Source organism: Electrophorus electricus, chromosome 12, assembly GCF_041902795.1.
Source record: "Electrophorus electricus isolate QZ-2024a chromosome 12, ASM4190279v1, whole genome shotgun sequence".
NCBI classification, from domain to species: Eukaryota; Metazoa; Chordata; class Actinopteri; order Gymnotiformes; family Gymnotidae; genus Electrophorus; species Electrophorus electricus.
This window is the reverse complement of record NC_137508.1, coordinates 21764686-21788311: the sequence shown is the minus strand read 5'-3', so window position 1 is coordinate 21788311 and position 23626 is coordinate 21764686. Positions and strand designations below refer to the sequence as shown.

The following is a 23626-nucleotide window of genomic DNA, read 5'->3' as shown; positions in this document are numbered from 1 at the left end:
CCAGTATGGTTGATATTTCTCCTAATCATCAAAATCATCAATAAATTGAAATATTACCACTTGGATACGTTTGAAGGCCACGTAAAGGGACGTAATTTCCGGTTTCTTGTTACCTAGAAACCAAGCAAGCCATTCGCTGCTGGCAAGTTGGCTAGTTAGCTAGCTACATAGAATGCTTTCGAGAAAGAAAATAATTATGTGAAATCAATTAATTAATTTAGACTTTACCACAGAGAAACAAAAAGGAGTACTGGGGCTGAGGGCTCTATTAGTTGTCAACAACAGCGCAAGAAAAAACATTTGTAAAAATTCTTTTGAGGTCCGCTATTAAGCTGGGCTAAGAGTACACCAGCATATCATCTTCGGCAACGATGTTTATTTACCTTAGTAAGAAGGTAACGTTAAGCTTCATTGGTCTAACAAGTACCGTATTACAATCAAATACTGTCAACTGAACATTGAGTAACAACCTTGATCCGTTATGCACGGTGTTTTATCTCTTTAGCTAGCTATCTAGATAACTAAATAGGAAACCTAGCTAGCTTGCTAGGAAGATTGCGTGATTTTCTAGTAGGCAGACAATCTACTTAGCGAACTGGATGAATATAGTTGACCTTATATAGCTAGCATGCTAAATTAGGTGCATAAGATACAATGCTGGTCAAATGAACTGGATGGTTTTAACTAGCTGGGTAGATAGCCATGTACTTGAAGCTAATACCTTTTTTTCCTGACATTTCATCTATCTTTTTGGCATGATTGTATTTGTCGTACTGTGCATCTATCTAACTTAGCTAACAGCTGCATCATCTTGTAGCTTGCTAAAACTACTAAAACTACTGGGATCTAACATTTGATAAGGAACGACGATATTGTCCATCCCCCCAGATTGCAATTCCTAACAGCATTCGACTGAAATGTGTGTCCTGGAACAAAAATCAAGGTTTCATTGCCTGTGGAGGAGACGAGGGTCTCTTGAAGGTCCTGAAGCTAGAAACTCAAACAGGTGAACACACGCACCCACGGGAGGTTTTCTGCAGTAGGTCAGCTATGGATTTCTGCAACTCTACACCTGTATGTACTGGAATAGCGTGAGTCGTCTTCATCACATTATTTATGAAGTGATGATAGGCCAGGTGAGAAAGTCTGTTGGCTAAATAAGTCTAAACTAAAAAGGCAATTAGACATTGATAAGACAATACAGAATGCAGACAGAATAAAATCTCTTCTCTTCCCCAGCTCTTGGTTTTTTGCTTTTGTGTCACACTTTACAGGGTTAAAAGCGTTAGGTTACATGGGACTTTCTACTACAGGTAACATTTGTCTGCATGATTGATTAATCAAGTGTAAATAATTAGCACTGACACTTTGTCATTCCCACATTACAGATGATGCCAAACTGAAAGGGCTTGCAGCTCCAAGTAACCTGTCCATGAACCAGACACTAGAAGGGCACAGTGGTAACGCATCAACCAGACAATCCCCTGAGTACTTGCAGTACTTCATACTTTGTACTCCATTTCTCCCATATCCTAATGTCTTTGCCTGGTGTTTTCGGTTGCTTTGCAGGTGCAGTGCAGGTGGTGACATGGAACGAGCAGTACCAGAAACTGACCACCAGTGACCAGAATGGCCTCATCATCGTCTGGATGCTGTACAAAGGTGGGTAGGCATTTGCTAAGCCTGTGGTGAGTCAGCCCAGTTTTTGGACAGTGTTGTACACAGTTTAACACATGATGTAGGATACTGGACTTGCAGTTTTACCTTCTTCCTGTTTCTGTGTGTGTGAATGTGTGGGTGTATGTCTGCACACGTATGTGTGTGTGTGTGTGTGTGTGTGTGTGCGTGTGTGCACGCGTGCATGCACACTCGGTTCTGTTTGTTGAACAGGCTCCTGGTACGAGGAGATGATTAATAACAGGAATAAGTCAGTGGTGAGGAGTATGAGCTGGAATGCAGATGGTGAGAAGATCTGTATTGTGTATGAAGACGGCGCCGTTATTGTGGGATCAGTGGATGGTGAGTTGATGATCTGGTCTTTTTGGACTATCTTGTATCTGTAATGCCTTAACTAGTTTTTGAGGTCTGTTTTGCTAACAGATATAATAACTTAACCCAGTCTATGTCATACTCCTTAGTCTGACTGAGGTGTATTGCAGGGTGACTCAAGAGCACAACCAGAACCTTAACATTACTTGTTGTCATCCTAGGTTTTCTATATTGTTTTCCACATTTAAATAAATGTGTTATTGCACCATATTAACTTTTTTTTGTTGTCAGATTAGGAACACTGTCAGTGATCAGTTATTTTATGGCTACTGGTTGCAGTTCTCTTATGTTTTTTTTGTCCCTCCTTTGAGATTTCATTGGCTAGCATATTTGTCAGTATCTGGTAATGCTGTATGGCATCCCCACAGAAACTGACACAAACTGTCTCGGAAATCTGACTCTGGCTCCTCTCTGTCGCCACTCAGTGTATTATCTCTGTCTCTGAGTGTGTGTGTGTGTGTCCTTGTCACTCCAGGTAACAGGATCTGGGGGAAGGAGCTAAAGGGAATCCAGCTGGCTCATGTGGCCTGGTCTCCCGACAGCAAGATCCTGCTGTTTGGAATGGCGAACGGAGAGATCCACATCTACGACAACCAGGGCAACTTCATCGTGAGTATCCCTGGGTTTAGTCACCCCATCAGGAGAGAGTAGCTCTTATTGTTGTGTGTGTGAGCCTGCGCTCTTTGTAAACCCAGCGGGTGGCTGTAACGTGGAGGTCAAGGTGTCCTCAGTAAAGCTGAATATTTAATCTCATCATAAATGCCTTTAGTTCAGCACGGCTGTTAGCTGATGGAATCAAGTTCTGATTCTGATTGTGCTGTGGAGATGTTCGTCAGTGTGCGCCTGTGCTCCTGGCAGATGAAGATGACCCTGCACTGTCTGATGAATGTGACCGGGCTCCTCAGCATCGCCGGGATCCACTGGTACGCGGGCACCGAGGGCTACGTCGAGCCCGACTGTCCCTGCCTTGCTATCTGCTATGACAACGGCCGCTGTCAGGTCATGCGCTATGAGAACGACGACAGTGAGTGGGGCGTGGGGGGGGACCAGGGGCGGGGCCCCGATGGACAAGTGAAGACCACAGAGCACATATCGGTTTTGCGTCATGCCAAATGAGATGGTTAGGTGAATCTCACCAGACATTAGTAGTAATAGTAGAAATGATTATTATTGACTGACAGTAACAGTTGAATAGTAGATCCACTGAGGATATTTTCGCTACATTCTGTCTTGTGTGTGTGTTTGTATGTTTGTGCGTGCACATGCAGATCCAGTGATAATCGACACGGGCATGAATGTTGCCAGTGTCCAGTGGAACCACTGTGGCAGCGTCCTTGCTGTTGCAGGCTCTCTCCGGAACATGGGAAGCGATAAAGATGTGAACGTCTTAAATTTCTACACACCATTTGGAGAGGTAAAGACAAAAAAACAACCCTGGATACACTGAGCTTCCACTTCATTAGTTAACACCAGACTTTGTTAGGAATACCTCACGTATATCTCATTATATGTCTCATATACGGCTCAAATATGTCTTCTTTTAAAAGTGGATAAATACAGACTGTAGCCCATTTGATGACACGCACAAAGTCATTAGCCGTCATCAACCAGTTTATTATTATTTTTATTATTATTATTATTATTATTAAGTTAAATGTATATAGCGCCTTTCTCAGGCACAAGGTTGCTTTACAATGATAGTGGAATTAAAAAAAAAAAGTTAATAAAACTGAAACAAATTGACGACACAATAAATAAATACGGCTAAGAAAAGAGGTTATGAAAAGTGTTGGGAAAAGAGGTTTGTTTTAAGTTGAGATTTGAAGGAGGAGAGTGTGGAGCAGAGAGGGAGAGATTAAGGTAAAGAGTCCCATAGTTTTGGGGCCTTGACACTAAAGGATCTGCCTCCTACAGACACCAGTCTAAACTAGGGGATGGAGAGGAGACCTGCAATAGAGGACCGAAGTGTACGAGTGGGGAAGTAAGGGTGTTAGAGTTAAGATAGATATGGAGGTGACAGACCGTGCAGAGCTTTGTATGTAATGAGGAGGTTTTTGAACTGAATGCGTTCAGGGGCGGGGAGCCAGTGTAGCTGATGTAGACTAGGAGTGATGTGGACTGATTTCCTTGAAGGAGGATTCTTGCGCCTGAGTTTTGGACATGGCGAAGTGAACGGTTGGTTTTTTTAGGGAGGAGAAAGTTACAGTAATCAAGACAGGAGGTGATGAAAGCATGAACCACCAGCGTCATGTGTAGAGAGCATGGGCCTAAGCCTAGCAATATTACGGAGGAGAAAAAAGGCATTTTTTACCGGAGACTTGACGTGGGGTTAAAAAGAGAGAGAGGAGTCAAAGAGTACGCTAAGGTTCCTAACTATGGATGAGGAACTGATCAAGATACTGTCCAGATTTAATTTAAGATTAGAGAATTTTTTATATTTTGGACTTCGGGCCAATAAGTAGAAATTCCGTTTTATCAGAATTGAGTTTTAAGAAGTTTATGCTCATGCACTGCTTGAGATCTTGGATACAGGAGAATAAAACAGGAGGTGGTAGGGTAGTGTCAGCCTTGGTGTTAATATAGATCTGAGTGTCATCCGCATAACTGGAAGTGAAGACCCTGCCTGCTGATAATCTGACCAAAGGGTAGCATATAGATAATGAACAGGAGAGGGCCAAGGACAGATCCCTGGGGAACACCTTGAGTGACAGTAGCAGTGTGCGATTTGTGTTTACCTAAAACAACATAATGTGTTCTATTAGAAATATAGGATGAGAACCATTCAAGAACCGTGTTAATAATGGCAATGAGTATGTTATGGTTAATTGTGTGAAATGTGGCACTTAAATCTAGAAGGAAGAGAATACTCAGGTCATCAGAATGAGCAGAGAGAAGAAGATCGTTGAGAACTCAGTGCTGTGCACTGGACGGAAACCAGACTGAAAAGGTTCAAGTAGAGCCTATTAAGAAGCTACAACTTTTTCTAACACCTTGGTCAGAAAGGGGAGATTGGAAATGGAGCGGTAATTATCAAGAAGTGCAGCATTTACTCCATTTAGGTTTTGAGAGCTGAAGGAACATAACCTAAGGTAAGGGATGCGTTAATGTGATGACAGATGGGAGCAGAAATAGCAGAACAACACTTCTTAAGAAGAGTAGTGGGGGCAGGATCAAGTTGGCAGGTAGAGGAATTAGGTTTTTGTTATAATCTCAGAGATTAGGGAAGGTTGGGTGAGAGAGAAGGCAAAAAATTGTTCAGTAGCAAGGGTGAGATGGGTGTCCCCATAATCGGATTAGAGGGGAAAAACTGGTTAATTTTGGTTATTTTTTCATTAAAGAATCTAAGAAAACCTTCACATTAATCAACAGTACCAGACAGAGGGGAAGATGGAGGCTGAAGGATCTTATTAATAGTGGAAGAGAGAGTTTTGGGCTTCTGTCTGGGACCATTGATAGCAGAGGAAATAAAGTTCGAGCGGGCAGTATTTAGAGCTGACCTATAATTATGCATATAGTCAGAATAGGCTACTTTATGAACAGTCAGACCAGTTCTTTTATAGAGGCGCTCAAGGCGCCGACCTTTGGTTTTCGGGGTATGTAACTCGGGTAAACCATGGAGAAGAACAACCAGGGGCCGTTTATCTGCAGGCCCACTGCTCACTGCATATTATTAGTGTGGCCTTCGCAGCACAGCAGTTTTTTTGTCTTTTTAAACATGTCAAAGTCACAGCTGGATTAAGTGTGATCTGCTAACCAAAAATATCCAGCTAACAGCGGTGCTGTGCTCAGAAACTGACTCCACTGTCCACACCCGCATCCATAATCACACACATACATATGCCCACTTTCAGTTGCCCTAGCAACCATGTCCAGCCCCTAATGGTTGTTTCCCTGATTTCTTCCTCTGGTCTCCTGGTGCAGCACCTTCGCACCCTGAAGGTTCCCGGCAAGCAGATGACTGCCGTGTCGTGGGAGGGCGGAGGTTTGAGGATCGCCCTGGCTGTGGACTCCTTCATTTACTTTGCCAACATCAGACCTGACTACAAGGTACGATACGAGAGCACCCCCAGCAGTGCTCAGGGGTAGGTAGGAGAATGTTCTCCTCTCCCCTCCTCCTCTACACACCCCGGGTCAATTTTCCCATGCGCAAGATCTGCACTGCCTTGGTCGGGTAAACTGACTGTACATCTGGTTAGAAGAGGGACCACTGGCACCAGTAGCGGGTAGCTCCCATGGCCACACTGGGGTACAGGCCAACAAGAGGCCCCAAAAGGGTAAGGGGCCAATGCATTCCACGCTGGTCTTCTTCCCCGGAACTACTGAGCTTTTCCCTGGACGTCCGAGCTTCCATAGCAACAAAAAGTCACAAAAAGCCAAAAAAAAAAAATGTTTCACAGTCTTCTTCTTGCTCAGCCAAAAGCTAAACACCCACACGGCCAAGCATCCACTATCCCTGCTTTGGCTTTTACGACATTAGTTCATAGTCTTGCTTGTTTTATGTCAAAATCTCATCACTGGCTCTCTGACCTTGAAGACAAGCGATTACTTTATTGCAGGCCTCATTTTAAAGGGACATGGTGTGTACCTTTAAGTGTACCCTTAAGTCCTCGATTTGCCAGACTCAACCTCTCTGACTGGGTGACCTTGTTGGGTTATGGACTGTGTAATTGTGTGTGTGCTGTGGACCAAACCCCTTTTAGTGCAGTAGTGTCTGTTCCTGTTCAGGGCACCGGGAACTGTGGTTTTAAGGAGATTTATAACCGCGGCTCTTCACGGTGAGTTGTGACTGACATTGTACCCCTGATGTGTTGACATGGCCCTTTCAACACGAACATTGGGGTGTGGTGTGGATTTCCGAGGCTGGGGTGTGGTCTAGAGTTCTGACATGGAGACGGTGGAGTTCTGACACTGGGGTGTGGTCTGGAGTTCTGAGTTTGTCAGCCAAGCGTATGGAGCACAAGAACATCAGCCGATTCTATTTGTAAGAGAGATCACATTCCAAGCAACTTCCAGCTCCGCCCATATTTCCCTCCATTTTAAATATCCATATGATTTTTTTTATCATATAAATGTTGTATATGAGGCTTGCTACATGTTTTGGACTGATTGCATTAGAAACGATAATTCTTAATTGTATGAAAACATGCGCTTTTTTGCTGATAATGGATTTTTATTTATTGGCTTGTAATCATAATGTGCTTGTTACCTGTCAGACTGTGATTTGTGATTTGCTGTTCAGTACCAGCACTGATATGTGAGAATGGTCAGCGTGTTTGCAGTGCACTGAGCTGGAGTTTATGATTCTATAACATGTCAGTATTGCTGTCAATATCTACAGCCATTTGCTTTTATTGCTGCAGAACTATTGTGGAAATACTATGATGCTTATTCCAGGTCTTGTTCTTTGCCTTTTGTCTCCCTGTCTCTCTGTCTTTGCCTCTGTAGTGGGGCTATTGTTCCAACACCGTGGTGTACGCGTACACCAGGCCGGACAGGATGGAGTACAGCGTGGTCTTCTGGGACACTAAGAACAATGAGAAGTTTGTGAAATATGTGAAGAGCCTGCTGTCGGTCACCACCTGCGGCGATTTCTGCATACTGGCCACCAAGGCGGACCACTCCCACCCCCAGGTACAGCCACTCCCACCCCCGGGTACAACCACTCCCAGCCCCAGGTACAACCACTCCCACCCCCAGGTAAAGCCACTCCCACCCCCGGGTACAGCCACTCCCACCCCCGGGTACAGCCACTCCCACCCCCAGGTACAACCACTCCCACCCCCAGGTATACCTGCCTGCTATTCTCCCATTCCTCCACCATAATTCATCTCCGTCCACCAACAGACGCTGAAGTTTGAAATATTGAACGTTATCAGTGACATTTCATTCAGTCCAAGGGGGCGCTGAGTCTATACCTCAGTGTACTACATAATACTTGAGATAAATGCCATACATAGAATCATAAACCAGGTTGTTAGTCATAGATCCACAACTCCAGTGGTCAGTGAATATGGCTTTGTAGAATTTAATTGTGAACTAATGTAATATGTATGTAAAATGTAATTCTTGGTTGTGTCAGTAAACTCACCTCGAACCTCCTCCTAACGCCTGCCCCTATTTTGCTAACAGGAGGACACGGACCCTGATGCTGTAGTGGCAACGGTAAGAATGCATCTATCGAAACCCACTTTGACTCTTCGTCCTATCCCCAAACACCGTTAAGGATCAGCTCAGGATCTATTGAGGATCAGCTAACTGGTTCTTATCACAGGGGGAGAAAGTAGATCAAGCGCTCACATGGCACCTCAGTAGAGTCTGCAAGGTATTCCTGCATGAGCGGATTACGGAGTCCTTCTGCTACCGTACGGATGGAAGACTACAGATGCCATGAGCGTTTTGCTAAAGTAATATACTTTTAGACTAGTGGAGGAATGAAGGAATATAATTATCTGACCAAGTGAATTCAAACTCTTTGCGACAGGAGGAGATACCCAGCCCAGCGTTGCAGTGGGACCATCGTAGGGAGGATTGTGAGGTGGAATTACCCTACCAGGAAATGACATTAGTTAAATGTGGGACCATAACAATAACCTATGGTCTAAACGAATGTGTCATGTTTTCAAAAGAAAGTTTCAGATTCTGTGCTTTTTACTGCAGGGGGTGATATACAGTATGAACATCACAGAATATAAGAAGAAGGACTACATGGTATAGAGTCACCTGAAGTGTCATCCAGTTTAAAACTGAAATGGTTTAAAAACCAGTTTGGAAGCGCTCTGTGTTCTTTCCAGCTCATGTTCAGGGGCAGTGTAAGCTTTGTTATGGATCAGGGTGAGCTGTCCAGTCTAGAGGGCCAATGGGAGAGACTGTGGGAGGTAGAGGTGTGCTGTATAATACTTTGAAAATAAACAACAAGTACAGTGATTTGGCCAGGCCAGAGAGTATGCGAACATGCCAGACTGAATCCTTTTGCTGAAGGAGCTAGCCTATGAAACTTGTGATGAAATGCACGACTTTTCAGATAAGTCGCGGGACCAGCTCAGGGCGAGACAGGTATCAGCAGCGATCCGAAAGGTGTCCGTGACGCTCATTCTCTAAGCCGGCCCAGGCAGCCACTGAGCTAACTGCGCATGTGCTCTGTCGTCCTGCAGTATGTGCTGGTGCTGTGTAACTCCATTGGGACTCCCCTGGACTCCAAATACATCGACATCGGTAGGAGAAACCATCCGTGGCACATGGCTAACCTGCACAAACACCTGGTCTCGGTTTTATGTAGCTGTAGGTTACAGCATACTGTACTTAGCCTAATTACCAAGCTCAACACAGCAGAATTACAACATAAAGTTTTGTTCAACACAGTGTGTTTGCTTTTAGTTTACAATGACTCTTTCTGTCATTCACTCACACACACAAACACACACACACCACATTTGATTTGATTCTACAGATCGAATGTACATTCATGTCATAAAAGTATGGTTTTTCCCTTTGTCTTGTGGTTAAACATAAAAAGAAATTCAAGCTCAAGGAATTTCATTCAAACACAGCTTAATGAATGTTTTCTGCCAGAGGATCCTTGCCACATCCTGTCACAGTCAGATTTGGAAAACTGGCTCTTATTGAATCATTGGCATCGGTCTGTCGATCGTGTTGTTGTCCCCTTATCTTGCCTCATTGGGTGTGTGGGGCGGGGCAGCGCAGAAAGCCAGAGAGATGCAGCCCTCTGGGGGAAGGCTATGCTTGCGCTTTCCTGCGTGGCCCAGCCTGGTGTACTCTGCTGGAGCTGAGCGCATCCTCCTGCGTGTGTCCGTGCCTCACGTCCTCCAGCGCGTGTCCGTGTCTCACGTCGTCCCGCGCGTGTCCGTGCCTCACGTCGTCCCGCGCGTGTCCGTGCCTCACGTCCTCCCGCGCGTGTCCGTGCCTCACGTCCTCCAGCGCGTGTCCGTGTCTCACGTCGTCCCGCGCGTGTCCGTGTCTCACGTCGTCCCGCGCGTGTCCGTGCCTCACCTCCTCCCGCGCGTGTCCGTGCCTCACGTCGTCCAGCGCGTGTCCGTGCCTCACGTCGTCCAGCGCGTGTCCGTGTCTCACGTCGTCCCGCGCGTGTCCGTGCCTCACGTCCTCCCGCGCGTGTCCGTGCCTCACGTCCTCCAGCGCGTGTCCGTGTCTCACGTCGTCCCGCGCGTGTCCGTGCCTCACGTCGTCCCGCGCGTGTCCGTGCCTCACGTCGTCCCGCGCGTGTCCGTGCCTCACGTCGTCCCGCGCGTGTCCGTGCCTCACGTCGTCCCGCGCGTGTCTGTGCCTCACGTCCTCCTGCGCGTGTCCGTGCCTCACGTCCTCCTGCGCGTGTCCGTTTCTCACGTCCTCCTACATGCGTCTGTGTTTCATGGGGAAACCGTGTTGACTTTGCAAACACAGCACAGCAACATTCAGGGGCAACTGAGTCATATAAAGTATAATTATGTATTATCTCTATTATTCACACTAATGTAAGTTTAGAGTAAATCTAGAGTTTGCTCTAATATGGGCTTTGTTAAGTTTGCTTTTTATCTTTAACCACAGGATATTTTGAGCCAGTGTAATGCTGGCTGCTGTGTAGTACGGGCTGACAAAGTAATCGCTGGTGTTTCCTCCTCACAGACCCTCTGTTTGTAACTATGACGAAGACTCACGTGATCGCCGCGTCCAGGGAGGCCCTCTACACCTGGCAGTACCGCGTGGCCAAGAAGCTCACTGCTCTGGAGATCAACCAGGTTGCCAAGACCAGGAAGGAGGGTCGTGAAAGGTCAGAGGCTGTAGGTCAGAGGTTAAGGGCGGTTTGGGGGGCCATCAATAGCGGCATCCCCAGTGTTCTTAGAAGTGTGGCAGTATGAACTTGCTTGGCTATGTGAAGGCCCCTTAGGGCAGCATGCCTCGAGCGTCTGGGATGGTGTCTGAGGCTTATTTGCCAGGGCTTGCTCTGTGACGAAGGCCGGACTCCCGCGCTCTGTTTGCGTTGTCTGCTGTGTAAAGCCGGCAGGTGCACCCTCCCGGCTGTCTCCACGAGACGATGCGTTCGCCTGCCGCCAGTGCGCAGAAGGGTATCTTTGATGTCTGCATTCATTACTCATCTCTCTGTATTTTCCTCTCTGTCCATCTCTCTCTCTCTCTCTCTCTCTCTGTTTCTCTATCCTGCAGGGTTTACCACATAGATGACAGCCCAACTGGCACTACGGATGGCACCCTGGACTTTGCCAAAGCCTTCACTGTGAGTGCCAACCACATGCACACACACACGCACGCACACACACACACACACACACACACACACACACACACACACACACACACACAATGTCACTGCCCGTATCGCCTGTATGCTAGCACGGGAGAAACACACACATGCATACCTGTGGCTGCTTCAACTCCTTGCCGGAGGATTGGGTTCAGAAACCTATAAATCATTCATGACAGGACACACGCTCCCCAAGCTTTCTCTAATGAGCGGAAACACAAAATTCAAATCCTCTGTATAATTTGTATAATTATAAAATGCACACATTTCTGTGTAATATTGTATACCCTGTTACTGAGTGAATAATTGTGTGTGTCTGCTATAGATGAGTGTGTGAAAATGAGTGCTTGTTTCTGCTGTATATAAGGGTGTGTATGTAAGTTTCCATCTCCCCTGTAGGTGAGTGTTCTTTTGCGCAGGAGTGTGTGTGTGTGTGTGTGTGTGTGTGTGTGTGTGTATATGTCCATGTCCTGTATATTTTCCTCTGTTTCAGGCTACAAGAGATCCCATCTGTTGTATCACAGCATCAGACAAAATTCTCCTAGTGGTATGTACTCTTGCCTCTTTAAGAAACCCTACCAAATCCATCACCTGGAGTTTCCTTTTAGTTTTCCTTTTCTGTTGTATTATTCATAAAGTCTGTTATATCAGGTGTGTCTGTGTGTGCGTGTCTGTGTGTGCGTGTCTGTGTGTGCGTGTCTGTGTGTGCGTGTGTGTGTGTGTGTCTCCAGGGTCGAGAGTCTGGGACCCTGCACAGATACAGTTTACCCAATGTCAGCCTTCTGCAGAAGTATTCTCTGAGCTCCCGTGCTTACCAGCTCTCTCTCAACTGCAACTCCAGGTGTCCACACCCTCATTATAACAGCTATGCACCCAGCATATGGAGGATGTAGCTCTACACCCCAGCAGGATTAAGGGTGTAACCCCAGAGAGACAGAAGGTGTAGTCCCCAGGGGTATTAAGGGTGTAGCCCCCAGTGCGACAGGGTGTGCAGCCCCCAGAAGGAGCAAGGGTGTAGCTCCCAGCAGGCCTGAGGGTATAGACCCCAGAGGAATTAAGGGTGTATTGTCCAGTGTGACAGAGGGTGTAGCCCTCAGCAGGACTGAGTGCATCAGAAGTGGGTTAAAGCATCACTTTGCTTTGTATTATTCTCTTGGTCACATAGTGTAACCCTCCTTGCTCCTACATTATAGTGTACTGTAGTAAAATGTGTTACCGTGCTTTTGCATAGACTTTATACCAGTTGTATATCCCTAACCTTGTTCCACATAGTATTTGAGGTCTATGCTGAAGTTTTCTTCTGTTTTGCTGTAGAAGTCTGTATTTTTTTTCCATATGTCTAGATTTCCAAGTTGTCATGTTCGGTAATGCTGTGTTTTCCCTCCTCAGTCGCCTGGCCATCATCGATATGATGGGAGTGCTGACGTTCTTTGACATGGAGGCACGGGGCTCCCCAGGTGATGCGGAGGGAGCTTCTTTAGCTGGAGACCCCTCCAAATTTGAGCGCAAAGATGTCTGGGACATGCAGTGGGCCAACGACAACCCTGACTTGTTCGCCATGATGGAGAAGACTAGGATGTATGTCTTCCGAAATCTGGACCCAGAGGTGAGAGTGTGAGTGTGAGTGTGAGTGTGAGTGTGAGTGTGAGTGTGAGTGTGAGTGTGAGGGTGAGGGTGAGGGTGAGTGTGAGTGTGAGTGTGAGTGTGAGTGTGAGGGTGAGGGTGAGGGTGAGGGTGAGGGTGAGGGTGAGGGTGAGGGTGAGGGTGAGCGTGAGCGTGAGCGTGAGTGAGTGAGAAAGAGAGAATGACAGTGAGTGAGAGTGAGACAGTGGGAGTAACAGTGAGAGTGAGACAGTGAGAGAGAGACAGAAAGAGAGGTGAAACACACAAGTCGTTACTGATGTGTGATGCCATAATATAATGTCCTTTGTATGCTGCTTAACAGCGAACATCTTCTGTCCATGTGGTTTCTGTTGATATGGTGAGGCTCTTTCATAAATAAGCAGCCGGACTTTCTCAGTGAAGCGTGTTTCTGAACGTCGTCTAGTCCACCTTCACCATGACCTCACTATAAAGACACAATGTGGCGTCTGGGGAAACAGCGGCCTCTCTACTGGCCGTTTGGCCTTCGTGTTCAGATACACTACCTTCCACTGCCTGTTTAAGAAGGAGCTTGGTCTGCTGCTGTTTATTGGGCCTGGCCATAATGCAGAAGGATGTTTTTACAGTTAGTACATCTAACTTGATATGTTGTTGCTGTGTGCGATATTGGCTTTCTTTTCATGTCTCTCTTTACCGTAATTCTACTGTAGGAACCAATTCAGACATCCGGTTTCATCTGCAACTTTGAAGACCTGGAAATTAAGTCCGTTCTTTTGGACGAAATTATGAAGGTACACGTCTCCTACGCCGGTAGTGGACAAATGTAGCAGTTAAATAGATGATTGTCCAAAATGCTTTATTCACAAGGCTTCTAGTTTATTATCAGTTCTGAAGTTCTGAGGTGTTAGAGATTTTTTTTCTTTTGTTGAGCATGTTGGGTTTAAATCACGGGTCAAACCGAATGCGCAGCTGACCTTGGGCCGTCTGACCCTCGTATCAGGAGCCGGAGAGGCCAAACAAAGACTTCCTGATGAACTTTGAGATCCGCTCGCTGAGGGACAGCAGGACACTGATCGAGAAAGTGGGCATAGGGGATGCCTCACAGTTCATAGAGGACAACCCCCACCCCCGCCTCTGGTAGGCCAGGCACACAGGCTTTCGTTATTGCAGAGGAATTAAGCGGCTTCCCGGATTTGACCCCGGTACCTTGTTTGCGTTTTCATGTACGTTATGAGCAGATATTGAAGGAGAATTTAGACAGTTCTCTGTCATTTTGGGAGATCTGTGTTTGTTGGTGTGGTCACAGAAACAACAAGACCAGGATCACGACAAAGAAATGTGAATGGAATCTTGTGTGTGTGTTTCAGTGGAACAAAGCTGTGGAACTGGCTAAGAACCACAATATGAAGGAGATTGGTCCTCTGCTGTGTGTGTATATGTGTGTGTATATGTGTGTGTGTGTGTGTGTCTGTTTTCCAGGACTATTGTCACAGCATTGAGAGGACACATGCTCTTCGATTCAGGAGAGTTTCACACACTAAAGAAACATGGCGTGTGTGTGTGTGTTTGTGTGTATGTTTGTGTGTGTGTGTGTGTGTGTGTGTGTGTGTGTGTGTGTGTGTCTCTGTGTGTGTGTGTGCGCGCACCCGGGTGCTTTTAAGCGTTTGTGTTCGGGGCAGTAATGCATGTGAGGGCATTTGTTTACTCTTCTCTCAGTGACGTGAGATGCCACGGAGTCTGAACTGGTTTATGACCCCCATGACGTGAGACTCGAGGGCCCGTTTATGGTCTCGGATACGTGAGAAGCCACAGGGCACAGCCTGGTTTATGGTCCGAGTTACAATGTCGGCTCAGAACGGTGAAGGTGAACACTTCCACCATATGAAGAATGTCATATGGTGGATGCGCCGTGAACAGCGAGTGGTGATTTTGTTGAAGTGGTCTCAGAAACAGCAAGAAAAGGATAAATGAGTGAAATATAATTGGGGAAATAAACCTGGAGGACTGGAGATGGCCAGAAGAAATGTGTAATTCTGGTCCAAAAATGGCACATTCATTTTCAGCAGGTTCTACTTCGAAGGCCATAGATACTCACAGAGGTGCCTGCTTCACTGAGAGAGAGAGAATGATGGAGAAAATGATTGAACGAAGTGCCGTTGCAGTGTGCTGGAGATGTCACAACTACGGAATCACGTGCATTTGGGAGCGCCAGTGTCTGTTGGGAATTCGGCTACCTTTGGAGCCATGCAGCTCCTAGCACTTCTCGCATCACCTGGAGGAATTTCAGAGGGCCACGGGGAAAACAAGGGAACAGCATAGCCCAACCACCCCAACTCCTTTAATGTCACCGTAACACTGGTTTGACACCAGGGTTCTTTTAGTGAAGTGTGTCTGTGTGTGTCTGTGTGTGTCTGTATTACACACGCATAGTCTCATTAGAGACACCTGCCTTTTCACGATTGGAGCTTCCCTGTATAGACCTTGGGGTACAGCATGAGCGAGTTTTCCATAAATCAGTTTCACTGTGACTCCACATCAGAATGGGAAAATCGAGTGATCTGAGCGACTGTGAACAGGGCGTGGTCACCGGTGCTAGACTAAACGGAGCCGGTATTTCAGAAATGGCCTCCTTGTAGGGTTTTATGGCACAGCGGTGTTGAGAGCACACAGAGAAAGGTGTGATTGAGTAAAAACATCAACTGAGGGAGGATCCCATCGATGTAACCCGTTGACACAAGGGGTTGGAGGAGGTCAAGAATAATTATGATGAACAGGTGGTGCACAGCCAAATACAACACTTGTGCTCCAACTGACTCAAACTGTCCTCAGCACGGGTGGGCTACAACAGCAGATGACCAATTCTATTGCCTTTGCTGTCTAAGAGAAACAGAAAGGTGAGACTCCAGTGGGCGAAAGAGCACAAAATGAGATCAGTGAGCAGTGGGGAAATCACCTGGTCAGATGAATCCAGATTTCTCTTGCACCGTGCAGATGGAAGGGTGAGAATTTGGCACAAGCAGCCTGAATTGATGAGCCCTTTTTGTCAGGTGTCAACACTTCAGGCTGGTGGAGAAATGGAGTGAACACTTTCTTGGCACATCCAGGCTCCTCCGATACCTCTGGATGGACGTTTGGACAGTGGGGCTTACCCAAGCATCGTGGCTGACCAAGTTCATCCCTTTGTGGCAGCCGTTTACCCAGAAGGACACTTTCAGCTGAACAATGCACCATGCCTCAAGGGTCGTATAGTCATGGATTGGTTCCAGGAACATGACAGCGAGTTTGCCCTGCTTCTTTGGCCATCGCTGTCGCCAGATCATAATCCTATAGAGCATCTATGGGATGAGGTAGAACAAGCTGTTCAGAGCACATCAGTACATCCATCTCATTTGCGGCAACTGTAAGAAGCTGTCCTGTCCACGTGGGCCAGAATGTTTTGCAGAATGTTTTCAACGTCTAGTGGAATCTGCCATGAAGACTGCTGCAGTTCTGAAGGCCACACGAGGTCCATCACGCTACTAGATGTCTGAAAGAAACTGGTGTGTGCGAGTGTGTGTGTGTGTGTGTGTGTGTGTGTGTGTGTGTGTGTGTGTGTGTATATGATGAGAGATGTGACTGTGTAGAGTCTGGAGTTTGCTGTGGGTTCATAGGTCATTCCCAGGCACTTGTGAATGGATCAAAGACTTCAGCCTGGTCACACACACACACACACACACACACACACACACACACACACACACACACACACATACACATACATGCACACACGGTGCTCCCTTCATCTCACTGCATGCTTTTTCACCTGTGAACCACCATGATCTTTGGGTGCCCGTGCTTAAGCCAAAAAGGGTCTGGGCCTTCAACAGCTGCACTTGCCAACACAGGTCCACATTTATTTTCACCCACTGGCCCTGTGTCAGACTGGCTCTTAAGAGTCCGAACTGATCCTGCACTGACTCTTAGGAGTCCAAACGGACCCCTAATGGAGATTTTCTGAATGCGAAATGCTTTTGCTGACCATGACGAGTGAACCAGGAGCTTTGGACGTTTTATGAGACATCCGTCCATTCATTCAGACTCATTCTTCAGACAAAAGAGGACTTTCCAGCTTCAGTATATCTTGCTGTGCCAACAGGATAATACAGTGTCAGTAATGCAACGCAGGGCCTGAAAATTGCATAATTCCAATTAATCCAGGGAGTGACTGGGCTATGGTGTAGTGACTGGGGAAAGGAAAGATCTTAAGGGCAGTGAATGAATGCAGGTCTGATCTAGCTGAAAATACCGACCAAAAACACCATCCACAACCCAGCTTTGGATCAGCTGTACTGGGGTCAGTTCAAGTGAAGCTAATTAATACTCTGGCATGATCCAGTCAGAACGGATCCGATGTCTGATGGTCACTTTCAGATCTGGTGATCCGATTGCTTGTTTCTTTGTTTATTCTCTCCCTGTAAAATTACACATGCGTTTAAACAAGGCTTCTTTCCCAATGTGCCCGCCGCGGCCGGTGCGAAGGCGTTTGCTGGCCGAGGCCGCCCTGCAGACCCTGGAGCTGAAGACAGCCGAGCAGGCCTTTGTGCGCTGCCGGGACTACCAGGGCATTGAGTTCGTCAAGCGTCTGGGCAAGCTGCAGAGCGAGGCCATGAAGCAGGCCGAGGTGGCCGCCTACTTTGGCCGCTTCGAGGAGGCTGAGAAGATGTACCTGGACATGGACCGCAGGTATGGGCAGCTGGGGGGAGGGGTCAATCCCAGCAACCTCCCCAGGGCGGAGGGGTCAATGCTAGTGCCGGGAACAGTGCACGGCCAGCAGATGGGTTCGGTGGAAATGCTTTGGGTCAGTTGAGGTTGGGTTTCTGAAAGGTACCTTTTTTTTTTTTTCCTGGTTCATTCATTCATTCATTCTCTTTCTTTCTTTCTTTCTTTCTTTCTTTCTTTCTTTCTTTCTTTCTTTCTTCTCTATCTTTATTTCTCTTCCTCTCTCCTTGCACTCATATCACTTTTCTTTCTTCTTACCTCAAATAGCTGATACTTTTGTCAATGACCCTCTCTCTCTCTCTCTCTCTCTCTCTCTCTCTCTCTCTCAGGGACCTGGCCATCAGTCTGAGGATAAAACTGGGCGACTGGTTCCGGGTTCTGCAGCTGCTGCGTACAGGATCGGGTGACAGCGATGACGCCCTACAGGAGCAGGCCTACAACGCCATTGGCGACTACTTCGCCGACAGGCAGAAATGGTACCGCACCACCACACCCCATGCGGCACCCCCCCCCCCCAGCAACGCCACATTGCCTTATCGCGGTGTCTGCTGCCCCTCAGGCTGAACGCGGTGCAGTACTACCTACAGGGCCGCAACCAGGAGAGACTGGCCGAGTGCTACTACATGCTGGAGGATTATGAGGGTCTGGAGAGACTCGCTAACTCTCTGCCCGAGAACCACAAGCTGCTACCAGTAAGATCACCCTTCCAGCCCCCTCTCACTTACATGTTAGTCTTTCCTTGCTCATCTGCAGTTCTTCATGTCGGCTTCTTTGCTGCTTTTAAACGGGATGAATGTGTTAAGGCGGGGAAAAAAGGGCAAACCAGAGCCAAAATGAAACACCGTGGCCGCACTTCCCAAACTAAAAGGTTAACGAGGTTCGATGTGTTCTGGGATTTTGATTAAGTGTTCCCTTGTGTGTGTGTGTGTGTGTGTGTGTGTGTGTGTGTCTGTGTGTGTGTGTCTGTCTGTGTCTGTGTTTAGGACATCGGGCAGATGTTTGTGACGGTGGGGATGTGTGAGCAGGCAGTGAGCGCGTATCTGCGGTGCAGCCAGCCCAAAGCGGCAGTTGAGACCTGCGTGCACCTGAACCAGGTAGCTCCACCCCGCATCCACCCCACATCCACCCTGCATCCACCCACCTCCATCTTGCAGAACTTCTCTTCAACTGTCCCTCCACTGCTGCGGAGCGTTTCATCTCGTGGTCCGACCTACCTCTGCTGCCACAGCTGCCTGGAGCGCTTTCAAGCTCCACCCCCTTGCCCCGCCCCCTGCCCTGCCTAGCCAATAGACACTGGGGCTTAATAATACCACACTCCACAAGAGCCAGGTGCCTGCAGCTGCGCTCGGCCGTCACAAGGCTTCCCGGGTTCCTAAACACATTAAGCTGCTTCTTGGACAGGACAGAAATTACATGCTGGAAGCGCTGTACTTGTAATTATCGCTCACCACTTCAGCAACTGTTTTTTGCCACTCTAAATGCCTGTGTCCATAATTATGGCAGTATATTCCAAAGTGAGCGTTCGCCATCCTCTGTCACCCTTTCTAACATTCTCAGTTGTTCTACTAGGCTCGTGTTAGGCTCGTGTTTTAATACTTCTAACAAAAATCAACTCTTCTTGCAAAGCTGTAGACATAAGACCTCTTTCTGACGAGCTTGTTCATTTTACATACAACTATGCATGTCTTCTGACAAAAAAAAACAAACTGTGGCATAACATTGTCTTGACTTGGAAGAAATACGTGTGTGTGTGTGTGTGTGTTTCAGTGGAATAAAGCTGTGGAACTGGCTAAGAACCACAATATGAAGGAGATTGGTCCTCTGCTGTCAAAGTACGCCACTCACCTGCTGGAGAAGAACAAAACTCTGGAGGCTGTGGAGCTGTACCGCAAAGCACATCATTTCCTGGAGGCGGCCAAGCTTATGTTCAAGGTGAGGGTGTGCGAATGCATGGGAGCCCAGGGCCCGCGGCGCCGCGCGTGGGGTCCCAGGACTTCGCCGGCGTGTGTGCTGCGTGCAAACACTGAGCGAATGCACCTCCCCCCTGGGGCAGATCGCTGATGAAGAGGCAAAGAAGAGGACGAGGCCGCTGCGGGTGAAGAAGCTGTACGTGCTCGCCGCCCTGCTGGTGGAGAACTACCACGAGCAGGTCAAAAGCTCCCAGCACAGCAAAGCCAAGGGCAAGAAGTCAGAGGTACGGCTAACGTGCCACCGCAAGGCCTCACCAGGTCCTGTCCATTTGGAGGAACCCTAGACATTCCCCACAGATGTCTGCAAGGGGAAATGAGCATGTTGTGCGCGTGACGTTCGTACGAGTGTCAGTGGGGAGGTGACTCTCCACTCAGTACGTGAGGCTGTAGTCAGTGGGTGTGTTTTGGATCTCATCTAGCAACATAGTCATTAGCGATAAAGAGGGCTATTTGTAGTCCACTCGAGGATGTGCGTGTTGTGCGCGCACGTGTGGGTCTGTGTGTCTGTGTGTGTGTTCACATGTGTGTGTCTGTGTGTGTGTCTGTGTGTGTGTGTGTACCTGCCCCAGGCCACGTCAGCTCTGGCCGGCTTGCTGGAGGAGGACGCGGCTGCGTCAGATGGCTGTACAGTGGACAAAGCATGGCGGGGCGCGGAGGCCTATCACTTCTTATTGCTGGCCCAGAGGCAGCTGTACGACGGCACGCCCGAGGCCGGCATGAGCACAGGTACGCCTCCGCACGCACGCACGCACGCACACACGGTGTTAAACCACCTGAGTCATTTGACATAAGAAACTTATGTTAAATTCTATAAAACCTGGATTCCAGACACACACACAGGAACTGTGTCACATACACACCTCACTGCTACAGGTGCTCGACTGTCACACTTTATGCTCTTGTTTAATTGTCTTGGCCTGGACCCCAACATACATGGAGGTCTTCTGGGGAAGTGTTCAGGAGAGTTTCACACACTAAAGAAACGTGGCGTGCGTGCGTGCGAGTGCGGGCACACAAATGTGTGAAATCCTTCATTTATGATGCAGATGATGAGGCTGTTCCACATCATCTTGTGCAGTGTGATTTTACCCCCCCCCCCCCCCCACACGCACACAGACACACACAGGATGATATATAGCATGACCTTGTGTCCTGCTACAGAAAGGCTCAAAATGAAACAGCATCTGTCTAATTCATTAGAGGATGTCTTTAAATGAAACGCTAATCATAGTTTAGTAGAGCGGAAAATTAAAATAGATCTTGTGTTAGTGTCTTATGAAAGCTCTCCTCCATAAAGTGTTTTAGCGTGCAGTTCATTTACCCCCTCTGTCACACACTCAAGTGTGGTCACTTTGGATCATCATTATTATTCCTCGTTCTCCTTCTCTCTCTTTTCCTCTACATTTTCCTCTTTTTCCTTTGCTTCTATTTTCCCCCCTCTCCCACGCATTCCCCACCCTGCCTCGTTTTCTCTCTCTCTGTCTTTCTGACTCTCTCTCTCTCTCTCTCTCTCCCCTCTCTTCCTTTCCCTCTCTCCAGCTCTTCACCTGCGGGACTACGAGGACATCATCCCCCCTGTAGAGATCTACTCCCTGCTGGCGGTCTGCGCGTCGGCGAGCCGTGCCTTCGGAACCTGCTCCCGGGCCTTCATCAAGCTGGAGTCGTTGGAGAGTCTGTCCGCGGAGCAGAGGCAGCTCTACGAGGACCTGGCCCTGGAGATCTTCACCAAGCACAGTCCCAAAGACAGCCGCCTTCTAGACAGTCCGGACGACAGGTGACCCGCAACACGCTCGCTTCGCACCGCCTGGGCTTTTTTAACCACAGAGAGCTTGTCTTTATTTCATGACGGTCACACTCCTTAAGCAAATGCATGTAGACACATTTGCGTGGCTTAGGGCCCTGTCCGACATTCCATTTAGATAAGACGACGGGATCTCTAGTTAGGAAAGGGCTCGCTTAGCACTTCAGCTGTCCTGTTAAGGACAAAAACTTTACAAACTTGTGTACTCTAAGTTGCTATCTTGTGTTATTGTAGTCCTTTGGCATCTGGCCAAAGCTCACAATTTTGGTGAACAGACACCTTCTGGCAGTGTCAACGTGGCCTCCTGAGAGCCCACAGCTAGAGAAGTTTGAAACTTTGAAACATTGCACACTGTCCTCATACAAGGGCATAACATCTCACGCACCAACATCTTGCACCAAGGAGCTGCCTAATTTCTACAGTTACAAAAAGAGGAGAAATTAAGTTAACTAGAAAGCAAGTAGAAATGGCAAAGGCACATAGCAATGCTGCACAGGTCATAGGAGGTCGCAGGACATCTGAGTTCAACTAGAGTTTACCTGGACTCTCGGGTTCAACTAGAATCAGTCTGGGTTCCTCCCCAGGCTCTTGAAGAATGAAGTCTTTTAGTTTCACCTTCAGTCTACACAGTCAGTTTCTCACAGTCCAAAAACAAAGCGCTAATTGTCTGTGTTCTCCTTTAACACCACTGTTTCTGTTGGCTTTGCATGTTCAGTACAGATGTGCCGAAGTGGAAGTTTTATGCTTTGTTTGGGCTGTAACTGTAAAACGCCGGGATGTTCTCAGACGGCCATGTCTGCCCTGGGTCTTGCTCAGGGCGCGCTGGCATGCGCATGAAATGCCGTGCCGCTTCTGTGGCTGTGGCCATGCAGTGGTATTGGTATTCTGCCAATCACAGTGGTTCGTGCTTGGGGATTTGAGTTGTTTTTTTTTTAAAAAGCTGTTTCACAGTTCACTCCAGAACTTTTACAGGAGGCAGTGAGGTGTAAACACTTAGGTCAGGCTTTAGAAATCACTTTTTTAAGTTTCTCTGGACAAGAGCATCAGCTAAATGCAGTAAATGTAAAAATAAAAACGTGTAGGGGACGCTTCGTTTGGTAACGCTGTTCTTGTTTTCTTCCCCCATCTCTCAGTTCGGAGGGCAAGCCGCCCACCTGTATAGTCACCGGCAGACGCATCTCTGACTACCAGTTCTGGATGTGCAGCGTGTGCAAGCACTGCGCCCGCGAGCAGGACATCACAAGCCACAGCTTCTGCCCTCTGTGCCATGCCCCACTGGCCTGACTCCGCCCATCCCTGCGGCCTCCTCTGCCCCACGTCCCTGCCCTCTGCCTCCCTGTACGGTGCCCTGCCTCCTCTCCCTGTCTCTCCTTGTTCTTCGTTCAAGAAGAATCCCAGGACATGCTCCACTCACTTTATATCGTTACTCCGCAATTAACCGACATGAAGACACTGTTGGGTTTGCAACCATAAGGAAATCAGCCATGGTTTAAAAGGCTTAGCAATGCTAATGGTTTAATAACTTAGAATGAAACAGATTTGGAAACCAACTTTTCACTGATGTGTGTAGAAAACTATATGGGTAGGAAGCCCCTCCAGGAACTAGGGATTAGTCCGCTGCTGTGTAGCAGCAGTGAGAACAAAATGTTACACTCTAAATTACTCTACGCGTCAGCGTACAGTAACGGCACAGGAAGTATCTGACTGTTTTGATTTTTTTAACTGGTCCGTCACCCATCGAGCGATCTAATCCAAGGCACTAGCCTTGAATAACAAACAGTCTTCTGTCAGTTTGACTACAGAGCTTTTGGCATTGTGGTCACTTGCCTAAATGTTTACTACACTTGAATGTACCTTATATTTTTGCATTAGCAAATTATATGCATATAATATTTTTACTTTATCACCTGTTATATGTTTACTTAGACAATGAATCTTGATGTGCAGTGTCTTTAACGTGTCCATGTGTGTAGAACGAAAGAGCAGCTATACACACATACAAACACACACACACACACACACACATTATATATATATATATATATATTGTGTGTGTGTGTGTGTGTAAATCATTTCCTGTACAAATAATTTTTATTAGCCTAAGTAATAAAATGAATTAAAAAGAACAGTGAGTGGATAAAATATTGTTACTAACATAAAATGTTGCATTCTGAT

At 47.4% G+C, this 23626-nt stretch overlaps 1 protein-coding gene across 5 annotated transcripts; it reads left to right on the top strand.

The window, feature by feature from the left end:
• The first annotated feature begins 121 nt into the window (after positions 1-121).
• Positions 122-23529, top strand: wdr35 (WD repeat domain 35). Of its 5 annotated transcripts, XM_027008258.3 has the most exons (29): positions 122-395; positions 889-1006; positions 1275-1313; positions 1389-1460; positions 1570-1662; positions 1891-2019; positions 2525-2658; positions 2908-3073; positions 3318-3463; positions 5971-6096; positions 7495-7680; positions 8179-8211; positions 9201-9261; positions 10687-10831; positions 11224-11293; positions 11814-11867; positions 12052-12161; positions 12710-12926; positions 13633-13713; positions 13923-14059; positions 17441-17644; positions 18010-18156; positions 18240-18372; positions 18664-18774; positions 19448-19612; positions 19734-19874; positions 20220-20376; positions 21190-21424; positions 22585-23528. In XM_027008258.3, exons 1-29 carry the CDS (start codon positions 372-374, stop codon positions 22733-22735), a joined length of 3585 nt encoding a protein of 1194 aa, XP_026864059.2. In that variant the 5' UTR covers positions 122-371; the 3' UTR covers positions 22736-23528. The 5 variants fall into 5 exon arrangements, with proteins under 5 accessions (XP_026864059.2, XP_081580851.1, XP_026864060.2 ...); XM_081724725.1 differs by lacking the exon at positions 19734-19874 and having other exon boundaries at positions 22585-23529; XM_027008259.3 differs by lacking the exon at positions 1275-1313.
• Positions 23530-23626: the final 97 nt, after the last annotated feature.

What these genes read in the sequence shown, in the direction of transcription:
- wdr35 (XM_027008258.3), top strand. Translation starts at nt 372, where the DNA reads ATGTTTATTTACCTTAGTAAGAAG. An exon ending in CGGCCAAGCTTATGTTCAAG is followed by an intron (nt 19,613 to 19,733) that starts GTGAGGGTGTGC and finishes CCCCTGGGGCAG; the next exon opens with ATCGCTGATGAAGAGGCAAA. An exon ending in CCAAGGGCAAGAAGTCAGAG is followed by an intron (nt 19,875 to 20,219) that starts GTACGGCTAACG and finishes TACCTGCCCCAG; the next exon opens with GCCACGTCAGCTCTGGCCGG.